Genomic DNA, 26,438 nt, shown 5'->3' with positions numbered 1-26,438 from the left:
ATACATAATTGAATGGGATGACTTTTTAAATTTCCTTTTGTGATTTGTTATTGTTAATGCAAATTATAAAATTTTGAGTGTTGAGTTTGTATCTTTAGACTTCTTGGAATTAATTGTTAGTTCCAACATATTTTTTGGTAAATTTTCAGGGGTTTCTACATGTAAAATGTTGTCATCTCTAAACATATTTTAAGTTCTTTTTTAAATTTCAATCCTTACACCTGATATATATATATATATATATATATATATATATATATATATATATATATATAAAATTAAAGGTAACTTTTTAGTGGCACATTTGTGATATATGCAAACAAATTAATTCCCTAATTTTTGTTGTTTCTTCATTTGAGACAATTTCTTGTCATAGGTTCATAATTTTATTTATCAGACTTCTTTATATCAAACCACATACAGTGGAACTTTCTTCTCAGATTCTGTGTTTGTGAGCTTGCTTGTTGTGATTTTCCCACAAATGTGACCCCAGACTCTATACTTGCAGCCCTTAAGGACCACTCCTCCTAAAATGCAAGAACAGTGCATTATTTTAGTTACCCCAATGCATACTCCTGGTTTAGGAAGGATGCAGCAGGACTCTGCCTTCTTATTCTTCTTTGGGCTTTCAATTTGTACACCAGTGTCCTCTCTCTCTGTCAAGGTCCTGCCTCTCTGTTCCAGTTACTATGCTCTTGGTGCTTTGTTGTCCAGAAGGCCACCCATGTATGGTGCTGAGCTACTTTCCAGTGTCCCTGAGCACCACTAGGTTCTGATGTGCCTTACAATCGGATGAGCTTTGTGTGGCCTGCATCACAGCGCTTACAGTGATGAGGTGCATTGAACAGCAGGTCCTCTCCCGGAAACATGCACAGAACAGAGTATGTGTGTAGTCAGTTGGTGAAAAGGCTGTGATCAGTTGCAATCCTAGATCTCAGGGCCTAAACTGCATTTCTCATGGTAGCAATGGAGCAGTGTTTATGAATCCAGCATTTGCAGTGATTTTGTAGAACTGTGAGGAGTTAGAATTGATTGTTTCTCTTTGAGGGTGTAGTTGAGGCCTGGTGCAGTGGTGCACGCCTGTGATCCCAGTGACTTGAGAGCCTAAGGCAGGACAATCAAAAGTTCTAGGCCAGCCTGGCAATGGAGCAAGACCCTGCCTCAAGGCCAAAAATTAAAAAAGCAGTGAATGTAGTTCAGTGGTGAAACACACCTGGGTTGAGCTGTAGGAAAAAGGAAACAAAAAGAGTGCTGTTAAAAAGAATATTCAGAGTGGTATTTTTTTCCATCTAATAGAGGTATAATGAAACAACAAAATTTGCTTACATTTACTATATAAATATGCCCTTGTTGAAAATTTGCCAACCTGATTACATATATTTAGATTATTTCTTACCTGTCTATTCTGTTCCATTTGCTTGGATTACTGGTTTTATGCCTGTGCTATCCTGTAGATTGCAATGGCTTTGTAAAAATACCGTAAATGATAAAGTGGAATGCCTCCAATTTTGTTTTTCTTTCCCATTATGTCTGTGAACATGTAAAGTTTTGTTATTTCATACAAATTTTCAGAAATTTTTCTATGTTTTATTACATACATATATTACATGTGTATGTCATATAGACATTTGTAAGATATACCTGTTTCAGGTACTTATGAGGCATATGTGTACTGTGCACAAAATGATAATTATAATCAAACATTTTGTATGTGATATCTGAAAGTTTTCAGCCCACATAAGTATGTGAGGCTGAAATGGAGTGATGTTATGTGGGTTCAGTAAGTTCTGGTCAGCAACTCCCCAGCATGACGACTGTACTCAGGGCACTGTGTACTTGATAGTTGAAGAGGGAAGATCCTAAATGTTCTCACCACAGACAAAAAATAATGATAACTATGTGAAGGGGTAAGTGTGCTAATGCATCTGAATGCCTCCTGCTGCTTCTTCATATCTGTGTCCTCTGGGTAGAATGTAACATCCTATGTTCTGTTATGCAGTAGTGCTGAGAGAGGGGACCTTGCCTTATTCCTGATCTTAGATGCACAGATTTCATCTCTCCATTGAATTTGGTGTTATCTGTGGGCTTTTTATGCCTGCCTTTTACTATGTTGATGTATTTTCCTCCTATTCCTAAATTAATGTACATTTTTATCTTGTTCAATTTTGTTAATGTTTCTATATCAATTTTAATGATCATAGTTTTTGTATTCATTTTGTTAATTTGCTGTATTACATTGATTGACATAGATTAAACCATCCTTGCATGCCATGTATAAATCCCATCTGCTCAGGAGTATCGCTTTTTTTTTAATGTGCTGTCCAATTCAATCTGCTAGTTTTTTTTTTTTTCTTCTTCAGGATTTTTGAGTTACTAGTCACTTGGGGATATTGCTCTTTTGCTTTCTTTTCTTGTAATTTCCTTGGTTGAGGTTTCAGGGAAATGATTTACCTCTCAGCATGAAGTGAGAGTGTTACCTTCTCTTCAGTTCTTCAAAAGAGTTTGAGAAAGATTGCTGTAAATTCTTCAAATGTTTGTTAGAATTTTCTAGTAAATCATCTCTCTATCTCATTTCTCAAAGGAAAGAATTTCCAACCAAAATCATCCTTCTAAAAATATAAACTATCAATGTTTTATTTTCACATTATTTGAAAAAAACAAATATGATAGAAAGGTAAATTGTATTCTCTCACAGAAACATGGAAAGTCCTGCCTGTTCATGCTGGGAGCCGAGTGCTCCTCTAACGGCATAATTAGCCCAGCATCTCAGTCCTCTCTCTTCTTTCTTGGCAATTTACTTTTCAAAATGCTTTGGGGCACTAATTTTCTCAGTCCTTTTGACTCCTTAGTTTTTCCTAAGATCTCTGCTTGCATCAGACACCTGAGGGTTACATGGCATGCCTCTGTGTGTTGTCTGTTAGAGGCACCAGGGTTCATGTGGGAGAGATGCTCAGGAGACAGAGCTCTGATTAGCTCCCAGAGGTTATCTTCTGTCTTGTTAGCTTAATGAGTCCCATGACGATTCTTCAAAATTTCTTTTGCCAGATTCCAAACTTCCCCTCATGATTCCAGCCAATGATTATCTCCGTGTTTTGCTCATTATTCTGCCTCTGTCCTGTGTGGCCCTCTAACTGTACCAAGAGAGGGTTGGGAGTACTTCTTCTGAGTTCAGGCTGTTTGTAAGATTCCAGGGCTGGAATAAGAAAAAATCACTGTGAAGATCAGCATTGAGATATTTTTCCCTTTTGTTCCTGTCCAGAAGTTGTATAGTTCCAGGCCTTACTTTTATGTCACTTATCCATTTTAAGCTGATTTTACATGTGAAGTTAGATAAGCACCCAATTTCATTCTTTTACTTCTGGAAATTCATATTTTTCTTAGCAATGTGTATGGAATAGACTCCTCTTTCCTCACTGTGTCTTCTTGGTGTCCTTGTTGAAATTCACCTGATTACATATGTTTAGAATATTTCTGACCTGTCTACTCTGTTCAATTTGTCTAGGTTCTTAGTATTATGCTAATTGGGAAACAGTCTTCTGTTATTGTTTTTGATGCTTCTTCAACTTTAGACTTGTGAAGCCCTAAGGTCTTATGTTACATGTCTCTTCTCAAATATGACCAAACAACATTTGATGTTTTGAAATAATAAATCAATCTTTGTCATAATAAAGAATTTTAAATATAATTTTGTAAATTGGGATTGAGTTTGTATAATATATTATTTAATCTTCTTTTGTATGTATTTTTATTACTGCATTATACTTTTACATACTAGTGGATTTCATTGTTACATTTTCACACATGCACACAATATAGCAATATAAGTTGGTAAATATCATTCCTCAGTATTTCCCTTTTCCTCCTCCTCCTCTCATGGCATTGGCTCTGCTCTACTGATCTTCCTTCTATATTCAGGAGATTCCCTCACGTCGTTTTTTCTTTCTTTCTTTCTTTCTTTCTTTCTTTCTTTCTTTCTTTCTTTCTTTCTTTCCTTCCTTCCTTCCTTCCTTCCTTCCTTCCTTCCTTCCTTCCTTCTTTCTTTCTACTTCCACTCATGAGACAAACATACCCTTGACCTTCTGAGTTTGGCTTATTTCCTTCAGCACAATGATCTCAAGTTCCATCCATTTTCCTGCAAATGACATAATCTCATTTTTCTTCATGGTTGACTAAATCTCCATCATGTACATACACCACATTTTCTTTAATCCATTCATCCATGGTTTGACACCTGGGCTTGGTTCCATAGTTTGGCTGTTGTGGATTGTGCTGCTATAAATATGGGTCTGCATGTATCCCTGTAGTGTGATTAATTTAATTCTTTAGGGCAAATACTGAGTGGTATTCCTGGGTCAAATGGTGATTCCATGCCCAGTCTTTTGTGGAACCTCCGTACAGATTTCCATTGTAGTTGTCCTAAATTACAGTCCCACCAACAGTGTGAAGTGTTCCCTTTACCCACATCCTCTTCAGCATTTATTATAATTTGAACTCATCATAATCCATTTGTTTATTTATCTAGAGAAATATCTTTAGGTCATTTGAACACTTCTATCAAAGTTCTCTGAATTTCTATCAAAGTTGAACATTTCTATCAAAATTGTTGTTCAAGTCTTCAACTACATGAGTGTGGAATACATTTCCATTCATCCATGTCTACTGTGACTACTTTCTGTAGCATTTTGGAGATTTCTGCCCATGAGACTGTAACCTCCTTGTTCAAGTTAATTCCTGAATGTTTTATTATTGTGCCCTTGCTGAGTACAGTTGCTGCCTTGGTGTGCATTTTTTAATTTTTTAGACTCTTTGAAGCCCAGGTGCACCCTACCTTTGCCCTGAGTGAAACAAGCTTTCCTCATGTTGTCATGGAGATGAGGCAGCTGGTTTCCCATCACACTGAGCCCAAACTCAACACCCCTGCAACTGCCAACCTACTGGCCAGCACCAGAGTTAGGTGAACAAATGTCGTCATTCGCATGTGTTATTATTATTTTTTTTAATTAGCCAGTTCCCTGGGGAAGCCTATGGATATTTCCCATTGACCTTGGTAAAGGCAGAATCCCATGGTGTCTCCCTCAGAACTTGACTCCAGCTCCCGGTCATTTCCATCTCTCAGTGGGCACCTATAACACCTCTGGGACATGAGTGTAGGAGAGCAGTACAATTCTTCTGTGTCGTGCGCTGGACTTTCTCTTCCTCCTCTGCCCTCTGTCTGACACACTTGAACCTGATGTCAGTCAGAGGTCCTCCAGGGAGTGCCCACCTTGGCCTCTGGCCACTGTCAAGGGAGAGATCTCAAGTCAACACTGGAAGGAAATCAGAGCAAAAGAAGATCATGTTTATTATTTTGGGTGTCACTACAGTGGAATTCTTTATCTCCTCTGATTGCTCATGGTTGTGTTATAGAGATAAATGTCTGTTTCTATTAGTTTTGTATTCTGCATCTTAGCTTCACTGATTTAGTAATTCTTACAGTTTGTTGTGGAAACTATATTTTTTAACACTAAAGATCACATTATGGTGGAAAAAAAGATAATTTTACTCTGTCAGTTACTTTGTCTGATGTCTTTTATTTATTTTTATTTAATTCATAATTCTGCTTTTGACATACAGTACTTCATTAAGTGAAAATAGTGAAAGCAGGAAATTTGTCTTATTCTTGTCTTAAAGAACCTCCCAGATGCTCAGAGTTGGTCATTGTCTTTGCTGTGGTATTTACTATGAGACTCTGACTATTTGGAGGTAGTTTTGTTCTTAGTGTTTACTTCTTACGATTGACATTCTTTCTCTATTCCTATTGTTTCTCTTCGTGGATTCCTATTTCCTTCAATTTTCAGTTTAATATCTGATCATGAAAATACTGAGTTTTATAGAGTGCTTCTTCTCTACCAGTGGATCATGAGTGATTTTTCTCCCTTATGACTCCTAGCCTGTTTGTGACATTGATAGATTTGTGTGTGTGTATGTGCGTGTGTGTGTGTATTGAAACTCTCTTGCATTTAGGGATAAATCCCACTTATTATTGCTGTGTAACACTTTCATTGTGCTTTTAAACTCTGTTTGATATAATATTTCAATATTTTATTAGTGCAGTCTAGTTATTCATAATATTGGGGATTATAACGGCACAGTCATACAAGCACGGGACATAGTTTCTTCTGATTTCATTTGATGTTTTGAAGGTGGAATCCACTAGGATGTATTCACATATGAACATACAATAGTTGGATCTTTTCCCCATCCTTCCTCATTCCCCTCAACTCCTGACCTTTATTCCATGGATTTCCTTTTACATTAATGGCATCCTCACTTCTTTACTAATTTTGCTCTTCCACACATTAGGGAAAGCACTCAACCCTTGACTTCTGAGTCTGTCTTCTTCACTGAGCATGATGTTCAGCAGTTCTATCCGTTCACCTGAAAGGGCCATGATCTCCTTCCTCTTTGTGGCTGAGTCAAACCCCATTGTGTGTTTGTACCACATTTTCTTAATCCATTCATCTGTTGGTAGGCTTCTGGGTGGGTCCTTGACTGGCCAGAGTGAATTGCTCTGCTGTATACATTGATGAGCCTGTTTCATTGTAGTATACTGGCTTTAGTTATTTTGGATAAGTACCAAGGTATATGATTTTAAAAATACTCATCGGGGCTATCTGTTTTGGGTTTAATTTTCTTAATTTGACTTTGGCTTTCTATGAGGTAATACTAGTCTCGAGAAATGAGTTAGGATATATTTTCTGCCTTTTGTTTTTTTATGAGTTTTATAAAAGTTCTTTTTAGTGGTACTAGGAATTGAACCCAAGTCTCCCTAACACTGAGCTCCATCCACAGGCCTTTTCAATGCTTTTATTTTTTATCATTTTTGAGAGAGAATCATGCTGATTTGCTAAGATTGGTGTCATTCCTTTAAATCTTTGTTTTGAAGAATCAATAATCTAAGTTTTATTGATTTTTCTTGAGGATTTTGTATTTTATTTTCCTTTTATTTTATCTCTATTACTCCACTTGCTACTAACTTCGTGTCTAATTTGTTTCTCTTGTTCTATGTCTTCAGTGTGTAAAGTTAAGTGACTGATATGGAATCTTTCTTTTATGAGTCTGAGTATTTTCAAATACAAATCTCCCTTTCCCACTGTTCTCTCTGCATCCTTTCAATTTCAGTGTGTTGTGCTTTTACTTCATTTTTATAAGGAGATTTTCTGGTAGAGAAGGCAACTTCCCTTCTGACCTCTTATTTTCGTAGGAGACAATGTTAATTTACACATATTTATATATTTACCATATTTTACCATTCTTTCTTCGCTATGTAGTTGCAATCCATTGTGAACCAAAGTCCATGCCTTCCCCATCACTGGGTGGAGTGGGGTATGTAGGACTTGGGTGCTCTTCTAGTTTCCGTGTTCCTATTTCTTCTCTGTCTGTTGTAGGTACTAGTTAAATACATTTGGATATTGAAGTGTATGAATATTATTTCAGAGCTGTCTCTCTTTTCTTCCTGCCTAATCTTTCTCAATTTATTGTGAAGCTCTGATACGTGTTATGTATGTTCTCTTGATTGTTAATACCACCTGTACATTAACACTTTTATCATTATGTAATGATCACTATATTTTTAAAAGTTTTTGACTTTGAATTAATTTCATTCTTACATTGTTGTAGCACCCTGGACTCTTTGGGTTGCTGTTTATGCATTCTTCATTCTTTTGGTCTTATCCTGATCTGAGTCAATACTCTAGGAGACAGAACAAGGTTGTATGATATTTAAAATCCTATTTTCTGATGTGTGCGATTTGATTAGACAATCAAATCCAGTTAATTTTAATGACATTAATGACGGGAAGGACTTCTTTTTGCCATTTATTGTTTTCTGTATGTCTTGGAGCTCTTTTCATTCTTATTCATTCCTTTATTTATGTCCTTTGTGTTTGATTATTTTTGTAGTGATATTTGATTCACTTCTCATTTGTATTAAGCAATTCATATAGATATTGTTTGTTTGTGTGTGTGTGTGTGTGTGTGTGTGTGTGGTTATTTTGGGAATTACATCTATCAATCTTAGTTTATCTTGGTTTATAACTGTTTTAAACAGATACCAACTTAACTTTGATCATGTACAAAGTTCTACTCTCTTAGTTTTGACCTTATACACTATATTATTGATATCACATATGGTCTGTCAATTAACAGACCTAAAATCATTTTGTTGATTTTTTGTTCTAATCCCTAAGAAAAGTTAAATGTGGAGTAATAAACTGAAATACCAATATTAATAGTTTTTATATTTTCCTTTACCAGAGAATTTTATTTTTATATGGCTACAGATCACTATCTAGTGTCATTTTATTTTTATTTTAACCATATATCTTGGATCTGTATAGTACTAATTAAGTTGATTGCTTTTTTTCATAGAGTATCATTATTTCTCTCTTATTTTAAGGAGAGAGACGATAGTTTTGTCATTTGGGGAATTCATACTGATGGGTTTTATTTTCCTTTGCTAAATATATCAAACCACTGTTCTTTAGTGTGGAAAGTTTCTACTGAGATACTGACCAGTAACATTATAGAAGATTAGTTTTGTGTGATGAGCTGCCTTTGTCTTATGCCTTTCAATATTCTCTTTACCTTTGGCTTTAGATGCTTTGATAGTTATAACTCTTAGTCTTCATCTCTGGATTTATTGGAGTACATGAATGTCTTAGATGTACATATCATATCTTTGAATAGGTATTTTTTAATTTTTTTAAAGAAGGTCTTAACTTCTTTCTCTACAATTTGATATTATCCTGTAAGTTTCTAAGAATGTTTACTGTTTTTCTTTTCTTTTCTTTTTGTTTGTTAGACTTGATCATTTCAATTTAACTGTCTTCCAATTCTTGATTCTTCTTCCTATGTGTTTAAATTTGACATTGAAACTTTTACTATACTTTTGAATTCATTTCTTAATTTTGGCTTCAGAATTTTTTCCATTTACTTTACTTTATAACTTCTACAATTTTCTTAGTACTGTTATTTTTTTTCATGTATATTTTTCTTTTTTGCTTTCATGCTCTCTTAGTATTTTCCCTTATCTTTTTGAATTATTTAAAGCAATGGATATTTAGTCTTTGTCTGTTAAATTTGAAGTTAGTGTCTTTATATTAGTATTTGTAGATTAATTTTGTTTTTTTAATGGGACACATTTCCCTGTTTCTTTGTGTGTCCTGTGATCTTTTGTTGACAAATGGGATTTATGTAAGACATCAACTATAAGACATCACCTCTCATTGAAGCCTGGCTCTCTGTGTGCTAGAAACCTGCTTGATTGAAGGCTCACTGAGGGCATCTTTTCTCAGCATGTGTCTTCCCTTCCCTGTGCAAGTGTCTCCCCACAATCCTTCCAAGTTCATGGATGCTTTAAATGTCTTCATTTTTTCTGAGATTCTTATCTATTTTTCTTCTCAGTAACTGATTGTTCTTTTATGTTCCTTGGCCTAAGATCTCTTGCCCTCACATATCTGCAGGTCCTTTATCTTTCATTCCTGTGGTACCTGTCACAGCAATTGGAGGTTTCCTGCTTTGGCAGCCACCTTTGCCACTATTACTATTTGACCTGTGAGCCAAGTGATACAGAAGTAACTCCTGTGATATTCCACAAACATGACAGGATGAATCAAATTCTGTCCCTTTCCTTCCAAGGGAGGAAACTGGGAATTGGACTACCTCTTCTTGTCTATGTCATGATGTGATAAAGATTAAAAAAATAAAAAGAAGGAAAGAAAAAAAGACTCTACAAAATTCCCAACTTACTTGATGTGTGTTTTTGGTGATTGGACATCCACTAGGTTAATATGGGTCATTGAAGAGTGTCCATAATTCTCAAAAGTCTATTTTGGTCAATCTATAGATATTCAATATTTCCATGTGGATTGATTGTTTCTGACTTCATAGCCCATGATCTTGCTGACCTCTCATAATTTTGTTTAAAGAAGATTTTTCTTGGTGCTTGTGTTGCTGTAAGAGTATACAGCTTCGGGTAATATCTAAAGGAATCAAAATTAACTGGCTTACTATTTTGGTGGCTGGGAAGTCCAGATAGCATGGTCCAAACATCATGGTACCACACTGGATATGCCAAAACAATGAAGAACCACAAAGAGAATTGGTCAGGTGAGGAAGGGACACTGTGTGAGCCAGGAAGCATGAGGGAAGGAAGGAACTGAGCTCACTGGCTTATAAAAACCTTGTCTCACAAGAAGGAATGTAGTCCTATAGGACTGACTCAGTCATCAGATGGTGCTGCTCAGATGGTGGAATCACCCAAGGCCTCACCACCTCAGGACTGTTTTGTTTCCTATTTTTCATTGTTGCATTACAGTGGTACATGATGGGATAAATGGTCACAGATTCATATGACCTACAACAATATAATTTGGTCAATAGCATACTCCAATTTTCCCCTTTCCTTCTCCTCCTTCCTCCACTACACCATTTCCTCTACTCTACTGATCTCCCTTTGATTTTCATGAGATCCAACCCACACACCTTTTTGTCCTTTCTAGCTTTCACATCTGAGAGAAAATATATGGCCCTTGATTTTCTGAGTTTGGCTTATTTTACTTAATCTAATTTTCTCAAGCTCCATTCATTTTCCTAATGACATAATTCCATGCTTCTTTATGGATGAATAATTTTTTGTATATATTGCCACAAAACTTTTTATCCATTTGTCCAAGGAGAGACACCTGGGCTGTTTTCATAGTTTGGCCATTGTGGATTGTGCTGCTATGAACATGGGTATGCATGTGTCAGTACAGTATGCTGACTTTAATTCTTTAGGATAAACACCACCTGTATAGTTTAATTGAGGACCATTCTTCTAGCACATAAAACTTTAAAGTAAATACTCAAAACACATTCAAAACAGAGCATTAGTTGTTTTTAATTATAATATGAAAATGAATGAAAACAGCAGCAATAAAGATTATATTTCATATATATGCCAATCCTCTTTCAATATTTAAAAAATAACTCAAGTTCCATATAAGAGTTTTACTTGTTCATTGTGGAATATTAAAGAATGGTCATTGTAGTGTGTAGCAGGTAAAGTAAGAGAATATAAGGAAGTTAACCTGAGATAAACCCATATAAAGACTGTAGTCTGAGCTTTGATTCTGCTTGCTGGATGTTCCCACAGCTTCCTACAACACACCTACTTTGTTACAATATACAAATAATTTTGTTTTATGGAATTAACATATATGTTCACAGGGACTGGGAATTGAATTGAGATTCCACCTTTCTCAGTCTTTGCCCTCAGTAATTCCTGGTGGTGTCATCCTCAGGGTCAAGAGAGATTGTTATTCCAGTCCAGGAACACTGGGCTTGTGGAGGGCAGGCACTGTCTTAGATGGCCAGGTACACATTGTATCATGCTCTATAAAGCTGCCACCTTTTATTTTTGTCAATTAATCTCCAATTTGCTGCATTGTGTGTGTGTATGTTTGTGTGTTTGTGTGTGTGTGTGTATGTGTGTGTGTGTGTGTGTCTGTATATGTGTCATTGTTCATACCCCATTTCATTTAGAAGTGTGGTAGAATGTTCTACTGATGCTCATAAGTGAGTTTCTTCTCACGTGAGCACCCAGCACAGGGCCTCCCCTTCCCCTGCTCCCTGGGACCATGCTTTCTCACAGGAGTGCTCCAGGGGCTTCTCTTTTTCTTTAGTTTTTATTTTCTGCTCAGAAAAATTATGTGGGAAGACATTAGTTAAATCACAGAGACCACCCAGAGAAGAATCTGCATAAATATAGTCAGTGTGATGGTGGCTTCAGCCTCAGTGTCTGATAGCAGTAGGTCCTCCATCAGTGACAGTTGAGGGGTGACCAAAAGCATTTGCTGAGGGCCCTTTCCTGGCACATGCGTTATTGATACAGCTTTGCAGAGATACTGTGCTTGCTTGTTTCTAAACACTGGGGCATGAGCTTATCACTTGATCCCCTGGGTAAGTTGAGAGGCCAAAAATAATGGTGACACTTATAAAATCAAGTAACCTGCATAGTCTCAAGTCACTACTTAGAAACTTGCTTAGTGGAGATTTGGACAGTCAAGAATGTCTAGGCCATTTTTTAATATATTTGTTGATTGATTATATATCATATTCTGAGAAGTGTCTGTTCAGGTCCTTGGCCCATTTATTGATTGGGTTTTTTTTTGTTTTTTCAGTGCTTAGCTGTTTGAGTTCCTTATATATCCTAGAGTTTAGTGCTCTATCTGATGTGTGAGGGGTAAAAATTTGCTTCCAGGACGTAGGCTCTCTATTCACCTCACAGATTCTTTCTTTTTCTGAGAAAAAACTTTTAGTTTGATTCCATCCCATTTATTGATTCTTGGTTTTAATTCTTGTGCTATAGATGTCTTATTAAGGAAGTTGAGGCCTAATCTCACTTGATGGAGATTAGGGTCTACTTTTTCTTGTATTAATTCCTAGGTCCTTGATCCATTTTTGAGTGAAGTTTTGTGCATGGTGAGAGATAGAGGTTTAATTTAATTTTTTTTTTGCATATGGATTTCCAGTTTTCCTAGCATCATTTGTTGAAGATGCTATCTTTTCTCCAGTGCATATTCTTGTCACCTTTGTCTAATATAAGATAATTGTAATTTTGTGGGTTAATCTCTGTGCTCTGTGTCCTCTTTTCTGTACTATTGGTCTACCAGTCTGTTTTAGTGCCAGTACCATGCTGGTTTTTTTTTTTTTTTTTTTTTTTTTTTTTTTTTTTTTTTTTTTTTTTACTATTGTTCTGTAGTATAGTTTAAGGTCTGGTATAGCAATACCACTGGCTTCACTCTTCCTGCTAAAGATTGCTTTAGCTATTCTGGGTCTCTTATACTTCCAGATGAATTTCATGATTGCTTTTTTTCTATTTCTATGAGGAATGCCATTGGGATTTTGATCAGAATTGCATTAAATCTGTATAGTGCTTTTGGTAGAATGGTTATTTTGATAATATTAAGTATGCCTATCCAAGAGCAAGGTAGATCTTTCATCTTTTTTTTTTTTAAAGAGTAAGAGAGGGGAGAGAGAGAGAGAGAGAGAGAGAGAGAGAGAGAGAGAGAGAGAGAGAATTTTTTTAAATATTTATTTCCCAGTTCTCGGCGGACACAACAATTTTGTTGGTATGTGGTGCTGAGGATGGAACCCGGGCCGCACGCATGCCAGACGAGCGCACTACCACCTGAGCCACACTCCCAGCCCAGATCTTTCATCTTTTAAGGTCTTCTTTGATTTCTTTCCTTAGGGTTCTGTAGTTTTCACTGAATAGATCTTTCACCTCTTTAGCTAAGGTGATTCCCAAGTGTCTTTTTTTTTTTGAGGTTATTGTGAATGGGGTAGTTTTCCTCATTTCCTTCTCAGAGGTTTTATCACTGATATACAGAAATGCCTTTGATTTATGGGTGTTTATTTTATATCCTGATACTTTTCTGAATTAAAATTTACTAGTTCTAGAAGTTTTCTTGTGGAGCCACATTTACTATTCATTTTCACAATGAATCTCATTATTGGCAAAATTATTATGTGTTACTTATAATGAAAATGAATTAGAAAAACTTAAATATCGCAGCATCTTTTTATGAACTTATTTATTACAGTATTTTACTTACATTATTAAGTCTGAGTATGAAAAATTCTAGCAAGAAATATCATTTCAATAATGGTTTCAAGATGGTCTAATCCTTGAAGCTGAAGCATGGCCTCCATCTGAATACCCCTGAGTGGGTGAATGGCAAAACATGTGGAATATGGTCACAAAGAACGGTACTCAGGATGAAAAATCATGAAATGTTGTCGCTTGAGGCTGGACACAGACTGGTGGAAGGGAGGTGATTGTGTGGGATAAAGTGTACCCAGAAAGCAGACACCACACACTCTAACTCATTTGTGAAAGCTGAAAAGCAGATCTGAGGGAAGAAGAGAATGTGATGGTATCACTAAAGACATGAAAGGCCTGGGAAGGGAGGATAGAAAGAAGTGTCAGGGTGGCCACCCAGCCAGTGAGAAGAGGGGACTGGACCCTGGACCTGCCTTAAAGCAGTGGGAAGCTACTGGAGAGAGTAGGTGGGGCGAGGTCTCACAAGGACTAGAGAAGAGGAGGATTGCATGCCCAACACACAGGAAGACCAAGGTCTAAGGAGGTTGCTCAGCTTTGATCATCACACGTTTGACAGGGGATCACATTAACATGGTGTTCTGTCTAACACATACAGACACTACATCTCAACTAAAAAAATAAAATAAAAATCGACATGAGTCAAAATTAAATTTGAAGTTAAAAGCATGAATATGCTATTTCATTTTCTTAGATCAACATTTTCACTGCAATCTTTATATGCTAAACATTGTGTAGGTAGTTAAATTATAGCTGCATTAATATTAAAAAATAATTTCCAAAATGTAAAATGAAATTCCAGTCATTTAGGAGAAACTTTTGCAACATGGGAAAAGATGTCAGCATACCCAATCAAAAGATCAAGTGTCTATTTTTTTCATCTGACTCTTCATGAGCAGACTTCAAATAAACATGATAGTCTACATCAAAATCAGTGTTGAGCTGCATGCAAAATCAAAGATTCACATTGGTGTCATGAAATGGATTGCTTGAAAATGAATTAGCATTATGCAATGTGTTATAAATACAATTTATTATAGATTCTTTGGAGGTTATTTTTCAGATTTTTAGACACAGAAGATAGAAAGGAGATTTCTTGGACCATGCAGTATGAGGCCAGCTGCTGGCCAGGATGGCCTCATTGGTGATGCCAATGGGTGCCCACTGGCAGCTGACACGACAAGTAAATGATTAGTCGGGAGGAAGCATAATTTCCTCGACTTTAGTTCTTTCTTTATATTCTTTAAAATATCTAACATCTACATTGATCAATAAAGTTACCCTTGTATACAACTATAATTTTGAAAAATTTCTCCTTGTAAAATATTGGAGATAAAAAGCAGATGCTATATATTAAATTTATCTTGCTAAACTTAAGCAATTCAAACAATATGTTTACTTATGATACAGATCTAAAGACAATGAAGTTCTCCATCTATATTTAACTTTCTTCCTGCACTAGGGATACATGTGACTGATAATAGTGGTTAAAAGATGTCACACCACCCCAAGCCAGAGTAAATAAAATAAAATTTTATTTTAAATGAACTATCAATTTTGCAATTATTATTTTTGGGTGTGCGTTTGCATAGGCGTGTGTGAGTTCTGTATATCAGACAATGACAATGGCAATTTCTCTTCTCCCTATCCTATTGTATGCATGCTCTTGCTCTATCTCATCTGTTTCTCCTAAAGTCTTCCTTGCTAAGTAGAAGTTTCAGGAATATGCTGTTATGCCTGTTTCATAACTTCCCACAGATACTTTTGCTTTGCACATTACTGGTATGAACAGAGGTTGTAGTTCTTCTCCCCTGGCCTGTGGCAGGTGCATGAACTTAAGATTCCTTTCCTCACTCCAGGACTCCTCCTCTGCTGCTCAGCATGCATTTCTTCATGCTGGTTTCCTGTAGTGCTTTGTGGCTCTACAAAGCTCCATTTTAAATTAATTAATATATACCAATTAAAAGGAAGAAATGTATTCACAGATTATGGCAAGAATCTGCTACAAAATCTGGTGTCTGTATTGTGGTTCACCTACAGGGACCTACCAAATGCTTTGATTGGTGTCACTGAAAGCCACTGTCACTTCAGACATGTCTGGTTCTGCTGGATCCTAGGGCTCAAGTGACTGAGAAGTTTGCATGCCAGCTTGGACTTGCCACAGAGCCCTCTCTTCTTCTCTTTCCCACTGAGAGTCAGAGGCTTCATGGCTACCTGGTCAATGGGCTGAAGTAGCACACCCATGCAACTAGTAGGATGTCTTGAAAATTCAGAGAAGTTCTCTCCAGCGTGACTCTTTTCAGTTGTAGAAGAGACCAGATATAATGACTTATACTTCACATAACAGGGCAAATCTAATGACCCAGACCATGATATCCTAGCCGTTTTCCTGATCTGTGAGACCCCTGAGCTTTTATTGTTTTTATTCAGTTTCTGACACACAAATTATTGTCATCCAGCCAAGAGCAGTTCCTGCTTCTTGTTTGGTGGGTCCAATCAGTATTACACAATCAACCATTGCTAGTCCTGGAGATGATGCAGGTTGTCAAGTCTCTGCTAAAAATCCTGATGTAAGGCTGAAATGTCGATATGTACCTGACACGACACTGAGGGTGTGTTTTTGGTTTTACCAGGTGAAAGAAGTTTGCTTCCAGTAGCCTGTACTAAATTATACTGGGAAAAAAACAACTGCCCATGTCAGAGAGCCCAAAAAGGTCTGATTATTTTATTTCCCTTGGTGCACAGTCACCCTGGTAGAAGACTGTAGGTCTTTACCAGATGGCTGGTAACACTTAACAGTTTCTGTGCAGCTTTGGCAGGACTTCAATGGCTCTTTCTAACAGAACCCATCTTAAGATTTGCTGGGAGTTAAGATTTGCATCCTGGATCAGGTGAGGAATGTGCTGGAAAGCTGGGACTCTGGGGTTTCATGGATCCATGGAGACTTGTTCCCTCAATCAGGGCTCATGATTGTGAGTTGGTACTGATGGGCGGATACTGACCCAAGGACAGCAGAAGCCAACGCAAGACAGGGCAGTGTTTCTGAGGTCAGGGTGTGTTGGGTGCATCCTGGAGTGAAGGTGGGCTCATTGACATGGCCTCCTTCTTCCCTGTGAGGCTGCCACCCAGGTGCATGGAGACACAAGATGGATGGTACTTCTGCTGTGGCTGTAAGCTTGGCCACAGGTTTCCTGAAGTGACATGGAAAGTAGAACAGGGGATCCTCTCAGGGAGACTCCCACATCACTGTTCAAGATGGCACTCATTCTTTTTTGTTTGTTTGTTTGCTCATAGTTAGCACCAAAAAGAAGAGAGTCAAACCAAGTCAATGGCTATTAGACAGTAAGCAACTCAGATATGATAATTTTAAACCTCTTGACAATGACAAATGCTCCCCACAGATAAGAGAGTACAGTTTAGAAGAGGGTACAGAGAAATGTGGACTTTGGGTCCATTTGAAAAGAGCCTTCATCAATTGTGGTTAGCTAGCCTGTCAGTGAGATCCTGACATTGTGCCCTGTGGACTCCTCCTTCAGACTTAAAACTAAGCAGTCATCCTGGAAATGACTACAGGCTGCCAAAGAGGAGAATTAAATCTGGACTCTGTAAAGGACATTGCAGAGCCAGTGTTCACTGTCATGCAGAGGGAAGCCTTCCCAGGTCCTGGGACACCAGGCAGCCCCTGTCCAGCTGAAGTTGCCGATCACAGTTCCTTGGCTGAGTGCCCTTTCTTGTGTCTGAGCTCTTTGCTTTGCTGCCTTCCTGTTTAAGACTCAGGATGCATTACGATATTTTTACCAACTGGAGCTCTTCTTTCCTGTCACTCTTGTCATCTTGTTCTTAATGTTCCTACTTTCTCCATGAAAAAGACACATGTGGTTTGATTTGACTCAGGATCTGCCTAAAACTGTCAAGCCAATGTTGTACTTGTCCTTATTTCTCTTTGAGTGCCACCAAGATCCACTTGTTACTAAGATTTGGTGGTGATTTATTTATGTTCCTAACTGACTTCATTCAAACATGAAACAGCATTTTAGATGAAAATATCCCAAGTGCAAGTGACCATAATTCCATGAGGCCCAGTAAGTAAAAGCCAGAATGGAGTGTGACTGCTGAAATAACATGTGGGCCTTCTGTAGACTTTAGCCACTGTGGGAGGCCATCCTCGCACATGATTTGAGTTAGCTTCCTGGCTGGGTAAGAGGCACTTAGACACAGCTGTCAGAGCTTTCCCCACCCTTCTCCAGGTCCAAGGGCTTGTCTGTGCAGAGACATGTCTGGAAACTGCCCTGAAGACCCAATCATCACCCCTGACCTTAGGATGCTGCCCCCCTTAATCTTCATTGGATGGGTTTTCCCTAGAATTTCCTGTTCCCCAATAAAAGTCCACTACCTGACGTTTTCTCTCTCTCGCTAGCCACTTCAGTAAACCTCTCTACCACATTAGGTGGCTTGAGTCTAGAGCTGGGAGGAGCAGTCCTGGAGCTGGTTTTAAAGGTAATTAGAGTTTTGTCTCTTTAGTTTAAAACTCCCTAGCATTTTCTCACAATCAAACCTTCTTTCATGAAGCCAGCGTGGGTGTCGGGCTAGAAGCACTTCTCCAGATTTTCTCAAAAATGGAGCTTGGAGAGGGACTGTGGATGTCAGTGAACAAAATTCAACTCTTCCATCTGGGAACCTCACAGTAAACTCATTAGTTGGGGTTTTCTGTTTATCTTTAATTCAGTTTGCTGATCTTTCTACTTGAAGTCTCTCCACCTAAATACCAGCTTTGAGAAGTGAGGCCCATACTGTGCTATTAGACAATTCTAAAGAGGTATTTTACCAAAATAAATTATTTGCATTTCCACAGGGACTGGTATGTGGTCCCAGCCACTGAGCAAATGTTGCATCCTGCTCCTAGGCCAGGCAGGGGTAGTTCCCAGGGATTGCTTCTTAGATTCACATCAACCCTTAAAACATCTAGGACAGATACTGGCCTTGCATATTCCACTTTCATCATAAGAGATGTGACTAAGGTAGGATAAAAGCTCAATTCCAGTTGAAAAATCAACAATTTGACTTTTGAAAGGAATTCTGCACCCCATCTTTTATCCTAAATCCTATACAATTCTAAGTTTAAATAAGGCTTGCTAAATTGGGGAAAAGTGCTACTGATGCTCCAAACACAATAAAATATTCACCCTGATGAATAGACTGAGCTGGACACATGTTAGTTTGACAGAGCAAATCTGGACATGATGCTGGATTCCTATGATGGAAGAACATCCTGTCTTACTGGGAATCTTATGTCCTACAGAAGTCTGTGGACTTTCATGCCATTGCATTGGAACCAGTAATCAAAGTAGGAGCAATTTTACTCATAGGAAATCCACTTTTGTTTGTACATTAGAAAGGAACATTTCTATATTTGACTCGAGGATGATTGGCTGCTGGACCAGGTGGAAATGCACCACAGACTCTGATTCTACTTCTCTGGTTAAGTTGGTGTGTATCTTTGATTTTTTAAATGTTGAACAACTATGTTTGCATCCATAAAATTACAAAAATTAGAAGAACATCTAAAACTTTGAATTGATCTTGATGTAAATATCGATCTGCACAGATAATTCAGTGAACACTGGGGCATATTTGAATTGGTCACTTCCATCTCTGGGTTGCATATTCTACAATCCAGCTTTGCATCACCAGATGCACTAATAAATTGTGGGGTCCTGTAAATTCTTACTGAGAAAGCAGAATCAAGGGGCTGGGGCTGGGGCTCAGTGGTAGAGCACTCGCCTAGCATGAGTGAGGCCCTGGGTTCGATCCTCAGTGCCACGTATAAATAAAGGTATTGGGTGCAACTACAACTAAAATACATATAAATATTTAAAGAAAGAAATAGATAAAGAAAGCAGAATCAAAAAACCAGAGTAACTTGAGCATTTTCTCAGGAAACTCATTTGATCCAGTAAGTCGGGGCCCATTGTGAGCTCATCAGCTGTCAGTCTGCTCCTAGGAACTGGCTCATAAAGCCATGCTGCTGAGACTTGCCCCTTGAACCCAAGAGTCCAAACTCAGTACCTATGCCTCTGTCACCCCAGTCTGAGCCTTCACATGGCCAATTTCACCAAGTCACAATGACATTACTTATCATTCTGTTTTGAATCATTTAACAGTAGACTACACTAGTAACTTCTTCCATATCCATGTCTGAAAAGGTGATATTGTCTCTTGATGCAGATAATTTAATAAATAACAAGAGAAGAACCACATTAAATAGATTAAAACAATCCCTTATTTTATATGCGAAGAAATGTCTTAATAATTAGCTGCTGCTATTATCTATTTTTAACTCATGTTCTCTATTTTTCTGTCCTTGGGAAGTTATCTTCATGGCTTTGCATAATTTGAAATCCAATATGGGATTCCATATAGTCTTTGTACCAATATTTAGTTATTCGCATCTCCTTTGCAACCAGCTTTTTTGGTATAAAACATTTTAAAATACAAGTTAAATATCCAATGACTTTCACCAAGATGGATGTCTCTCAATAGGACTGGTTTTATGCTATTTATTTTTTTCTAAATTTATGCATTAAAGTTAAACTTAATTGTCACCTCAACTCATGTAAGATTTTGAATGCCACTCATTAGGATTCAGTAGGTTATAGTTGTAAAGGTGGAGGTCACAGAAGTCATCTGTGGTGCTCTGAAGGGCCTTCTGCTCTAGCAGGGATCATTGGAGCAGGGAGACCCAATGGTCAGACACAATGGATGGAGCCTGTGTTCTGGTTGGATCCTGTTACAGCAGGTCAAGGCTTCCTGCTGATTGTCTGGGGTGCTCATGGGTTCCTACTACAAGTATTCCCTTGTCTGCAAACTTTAAGAGATGCTGTTATTCATTATTCACATATATTTAGATTTTTGTATTTTCCTAGTTAATACATATATTTATAATTTTGTCCACTATTTTCTTATTAGTGAACTGGTGAAAAAATTGTTCTCAGAATTTGGAGTTTGATGCATTGCCTGCAATATATATGGACTCTTTTTTTCATATTTTGTTATATTAAAATTTCTAGATCCATTGACAGTGAGTATATGTCAGTTGCAATTAATAACTAGCAAAACACATTCCAGTTTGGCCACTAAAATATTTTAAAAGACATAAACTCTGTGAGAGGATGAATGACTGCAAAAAGGCATTAGAGGACATGTACAGATACAGGCTTACATTACATACTTACAGAAAGTTGATAGTTGACATAGGGGAGACACTTAGCTCAGATAATTAGTATCTATCATTTCATTTTTATAAGACAAGACAAATGTCTTAAATATTACAGAATTAAGTTACATGGGGGAGACAACAATCTTAATGCTCACCTACAACTTAGCCCTAAGGTTTGGTCTCCATCTCTGGGTCCATCATGGACATAAAAAAGACTGGCATCCAACACGGCCTAGGAAGGCAATGTGGCTTCCCCAGGGGATGGGTTTGACTGTCAGGACACGGGGGTTGGTAACCATGGCACTCTGTTTACTTCATGGACAAGGATTTTCCTCTTTTTCTATGTTCTAGAAGGAGAGAAATGTTACTATGATTCCCTCTACACTTTCGGTTATAACTTCTTTAGGATTTGATTTTTGTGTTATTTCCAATGTATTTACATTCACACAATTGTGTATCATAGATCTTCCATATTTATTTCACACATCACTAAATGAAATCACTAAATATGATCAAATGATTTCAGGATGTTCTCATGATTGTTTTGTAAGGTTTGCATCTGTGACTTTACGTGATAAAAGTACTACAAACTATTTGATGAATCATAAACATATATAATCTCAAATGATTATAGCAAACAACTTGAATTATACTCATTTATAAAAGATGCATTTTAAAACTTTATACATTTTACGAAGAATAAATAGAAATGATGGTGTAAATTAAAACAAAAATTATTTTGTAAGTTGAAGTACCAAGGACCCAATAAGGTGACATTAGAGTAAGCAGTATAAATTCTGAAGCACAGCTATGAAGAGCATCATCTCTAATCAAGAACCCCAAATAGGGAAATTAGAATAATACTGAAAAGCATCTTTATTATTTCCTTGAGAACAACTGTCTTTGCATTACTCTCCTCACAGCTTCCTTTACCTGTTTGTTCCTGAGACTGTAGATAAGAGGATTCAGGAAGGGAGGAACCATGGTGTAAAAGGCAGAGAGAACCATGTTCTGGAGGGTGTCAGAGGTTGCTGAGGACCTCAGGTACACAGCTGTGCCAGAACTGAGGAACACGGAAAACACGAGGATGTGAGGGGTGCAGGTGGAGAAGGCCTTCACTGACTTCCCAGTGGGAAATTTCAGCACAGTAGAAAATATGCGAATATATGACATGGCAATAAATGTAAAGCAACTACCACAAATCAGCACAGCAGAGACAAGAAGGAGGACCTGGTTACTGGTGGTGTCTGAGCAGGAGAGCCTCAGCAGGGAGGGGACATCACAGAAGAACTGATGGACCACATTTGACTGGCAGAAGGACAGCCGGAATGTGTTTCCAGTGTGCACACCTGCATACAGCAGACCACTGAGCAGGGAAGCCAGGGTGATGTGGACACAAAACTGAGGGCTCATGATGAGCAGGTACTGGAAGGGCTGGCAGATGGCCACATAGCGGTCCCAGGCCATGATGGTGAGAAACAGAATTTCAACACATGCACAGAAAATGACCAAGAAGATCTGTGTTGCACAGCCAGCCACTGAAATGGCCCTGTTGCCAGTGAGAGAGTTGACACAGGCATTGGGGACAGTGACAGAAATGAAGCACATGTCCAAGATGGACAGGTTCCTGAGGAAGAAGTACATGGGTGTGTGCAGGTTCTGGTCAGCAGTGGTGACAGATACAATGAGAAGGTTCCCTAACAAGGTACCCAGGTAGGTCATTGGGAATACTGTGAAATAGAAGAAACTCAGATCCCAGCCCGCAGGAGAGCTCAGGAGGAGAAATTCAGTTACCATGGTGGCATTGGCCATTTGCTGGAAATTCTAGCTGTTTGGGAAGATACATAGATAAGAGATAGAAAGAAAAAAATAAAAACATGATTATTACAATTGCTTGGGGCTAGGGTTGTTGCTCAGTCATACTGTACTTGTCTAGCATGTGTTAAAAAACATCCATTGACAATAACAATTATTTGAAAAAAAATCAATTATTTTACATATTCTTATTCAAAGTATTTCTTCTATTTCTGTTGCTTTCCTGGAGAGGAAGGTCACTCTTGGTTTTTTGATATGTTTAGTCATTTCTGAGAAGAGTGCACCTCCCAGTGCAGGTGTGGAGGTCTGAAGCCCAGGGTATGGGTGTGACCTGCAGGGCTTGTCCTCAGCTCCCCATCAGGCCTTTCCTGACCTCCTGAGACTCCCGTGTGGAGCATTTGTAGGGGTTTTCCCCTCTTCTCCTTCATGGCCACCTGCTGGACAGTGCATTCTTTAATATTCTCCAATTTATTTATCTTCACTTTAGTGCATGAATATAATTTCCACATTATTTTGCTATTGTATTCACATTTAATAAGGCAAATAAGTAACTACTTTCTACTTTTTTTTAATATATAGGAAACTGTTCATAATGGTGGAGAATATATCTCCATGAACACGAAAAAAAATGGGCTCATTTGGAAAGCGTCTCAAGAATTCACTTTCCCACCCAGGCTCACAGGTCCAGTGTTGTGAAAACTGAGGTGACCTGACTGCACTTGGACTTGCCTGCAGTCCCCCACTCTCCCTGCTACTCCCCCAGGACATGCATGGTGCTGTCTTATTGCCACATGAGCTCAGCCAGAACAGTTCCAGCCCCCACTGAGGCTCTTTCCTCTCCAACTGAAGCATAATGTCTTTTCAACCTCTAGGTTCCAGCATAACTGACATTGACCTAAACTTCTACCTTTACCTTCTATATTTTTATATCATGTTCAGCACCATGAAGTTGAAGCTTCTTTTGTCCAACACATAATTTGCTTTAGTCTTGGTGACACCTTCTGTTATATTGCTTTCTCAGCAATGTCACAATCCCACAAACTTAAACTGGCTATAAACCCTAAAAGGAAGGTTTTCCTCATAGTTTCAACAATTCTGTAGCAGTTCAGTCCAGTTCACTCCTGAGTCACCTGCATCCTCATCTTCTCAACCCTCTGCAAACCAGGGTCCTCCTCAGCACCTTGTCAAGTTAACCACACATGCTCTTAGAAAGAAGACCTTCCTTCTCATCCTGCCTGGGCTCCTCTGGAAGTCTGTGTGTCTCCCAAGGCAATAGGTGGGTGGTCAGACTCAGATAGGTTGTTGTTAATTTGGTGGTGAGTGTGAATTTCAAGGGGTCAGTCTTGCAATCTGTTCCTCCTGACACACACCTGACTTTCAGCCTGAGGGACCCTCTTGTTCACTGCTGACTTTTTTTACTGTGATGTATTAATTTCCTATTTCCCTGTAGTAGGTACTGGGCTTTAAAGGAGACTCCACTGGAATCTTTCCTCTGAAAGCTTATTCATAATCTCTAATTTTTCTTCCAATTTTGTTGAGTTTTAGAAATCAACATGGTATACAACCTTTCAGCCAATCAATATATATTCATCACCCCAAGTCACTGGTGCAAATTCCTTGATTTGGGACCTTTTATTATCCATCATTTTACCTTTCAGTAGCAGTGCATGACTTCCTGCACAGTGGTTAATAACCTAGCACCTGGTGGCATTGTTCAGACCACTCACTTCGACTGGCTTTCTTTATGCCACTGATTTACAGGTGAAAAGCTCCCAAGCAGGCTCTGCCCCTTCTGCACTGCTGTAGCACACACAGTGCAGGGTGGTGTGAGGTCAAGTGCACTTGCAAATTTAGATATCTTTAAAGCAGTACTTGCCCAGAAAATATTACTAAGGACATAAATATGGTGAAGGTATTTCAGACCTTGAGGATTTGGAAAGAAGAAAAAATATTGGTATTTTAAATTGATTACCATTAAAGGACAAATATAATAACACAATATCTAAGGTGTAAATATATATGACAAATTGAGAATGTGATGGGTGATGAGGTAATTCCATATTAAAAACCTAGCAGCTTTTCCCCCTTGTATACTGACTTCTGGGCACTTCATGGGTGATTGCTAACCAACCCCAGGCATTAGTGACAAATATTAGTTGGAAAATCAACTATCTATTAGAATTTGGAAGCTGATGTAGAATCACTTGAGACATTTTCTTTGTTTCACTTTTTTTTAAACTAACCCATTCACTGTCTTTATTTTTGCAACAGAATTTAGTAATTTCTCTAGTAAGTAGTTTGAATTATATCAACTTAATTGATGTCCTTCTTTGCTTATGTGTTTTAACTACAACTTGGAAACTTCTCTAAATTTAACTTAATTTTCTCATGGATGAGTCTCCTAGAAAACTTCATACTATGGATGTAATACAGTAAATACATGAATCATCACCTAACTTTCATAGGTCCTCAGAGTATTCCTGCAGATCTTCAAATTATGAATACTTTCTGCACCCAGATTTTGTGAAATAAGAAACAGGCTTTAATTTTTGCAGTTTGACCTCCATAATTTTAGAGTGTTCAGAACTACATTCTCCTTTAATTGGTGAAAAAATGCTTACTGAAAATTCCCTTAGAAAATTCAAAAGGTGGGGGCATAAAGAAAACCAAGATTAGATATCTTGAGGGTCCGAAAAAAAAGTACAAGGAAATACTAGCATATGTTTAATGCCAGAAGTATGTAGAGAGACTGCTCCAATTGCTTTTCTCTGTAAGTGGGGACAGCTGACATTTTTTTCCTTTGGGTACTTCTCTTGATAGTGCTTAAAATAAAGAAGTGTATGGATTGCAAGTAAAAATGCAAAACATTTCTTTTTTATGGCTCATAATGTTTTTTTTTAATTTTTAATTTGTTCTAATTAGTTATACATGGCAGCAGAATGCATTTTGGTACATTGTACACAAATTGAGCACAAATTCTCCTTCCTCTGTCTGAACATAGTGCAGAGTCATCCTAGTAGTGTAATCATACATGTATATAGGGTAATAATGTCTGTCTCATTCCACCATCCTTCTGATCCCCATATTACCTCCCCTTCTGTCACTACCCTGCGCACAATCCATTAATTTCTTGGGTTATAAGAGACTGGAATTAATCATTTTCTAAATTACATTTTTCTGTATTAGCAATTATGGATTAATGCTGTTGATCAGCCATTGGGGAATGTTGAGAGGCACTTATCATATTCTGAGCTTGATAATGAGCTTCCAAAGGCTGCACCACTGTATTTTTATATTTTTACCACTGGACACACAATGCTCATCACACCTGATATAACTTTAGTATAAAATGTGAAAAATTATTGAAAAGTAGATCATAATTCTGATTATGACCGAAAGGTGAAGTTGGTGATTTCAAAATGCTTCAATGACAATTTTATAGCATATTAGAAGTTTTATTTTCAATACTACTGAAAAATAAGTATATCATTTGCTAAATGAATTCAAGTATTTGGCAATTTTCTTTCTTGTCATGATATGAATGTGTTACTGGTCACCTCTCTTCTCTGTGCAGATAATTTTGTGCATTTTCTAAGTGTGTGGTCAATAAAATAATTTGAAAAGTATAATTTTAAACCAGCAAGAGGCAGCATAAATAAGGATCACATTATGTACTTGCAAATAGCATTCATATGTCCACAGCACTCTATGGACAGTTACACTAATATGTAAGCAATAAAAAACACAGTAAATTCTACAGTG

At 37.7% G+C, this 26,438-nt stretch overlaps 1 protein-coding gene across 1 annotated transcript; it reads right to left on the bottom strand.

The window, feature by feature from the left end:
- Positions 1-21,740: 21,740 nt before the first annotated feature.
- Positions 21,741-22,673, bottom strand: LOC144256698 (olfactory receptor 14C36-like). Its single transcript, XM_077802122.1, has one exon. It carries the CDS (start codon positions 22,671-22,673, stop codon positions 21,741-21,743), a length of 933 nt encoding a protein of 310 aa, XP_077658248.1.
- Positions 22,674-26,438: the final 3,765 nt, after the last annotated feature.

Source organism: Urocitellus parryii, chromosome 1 (assembly GCF_045843805.1).
Source record: "Urocitellus parryii isolate mUroPar1 chromosome 1, mUroPar1.hap1, whole genome shotgun sequence".
NCBI lineage: Eukaryota > Metazoa > Chordata > Mammalia > Rodentia > Sciuridae > Urocitellus > Urocitellus parryii.
Note: the sequence above shows the minus strand (reverse complement) of the source record. Positions and strands in the feature narration are given on the sequence as shown.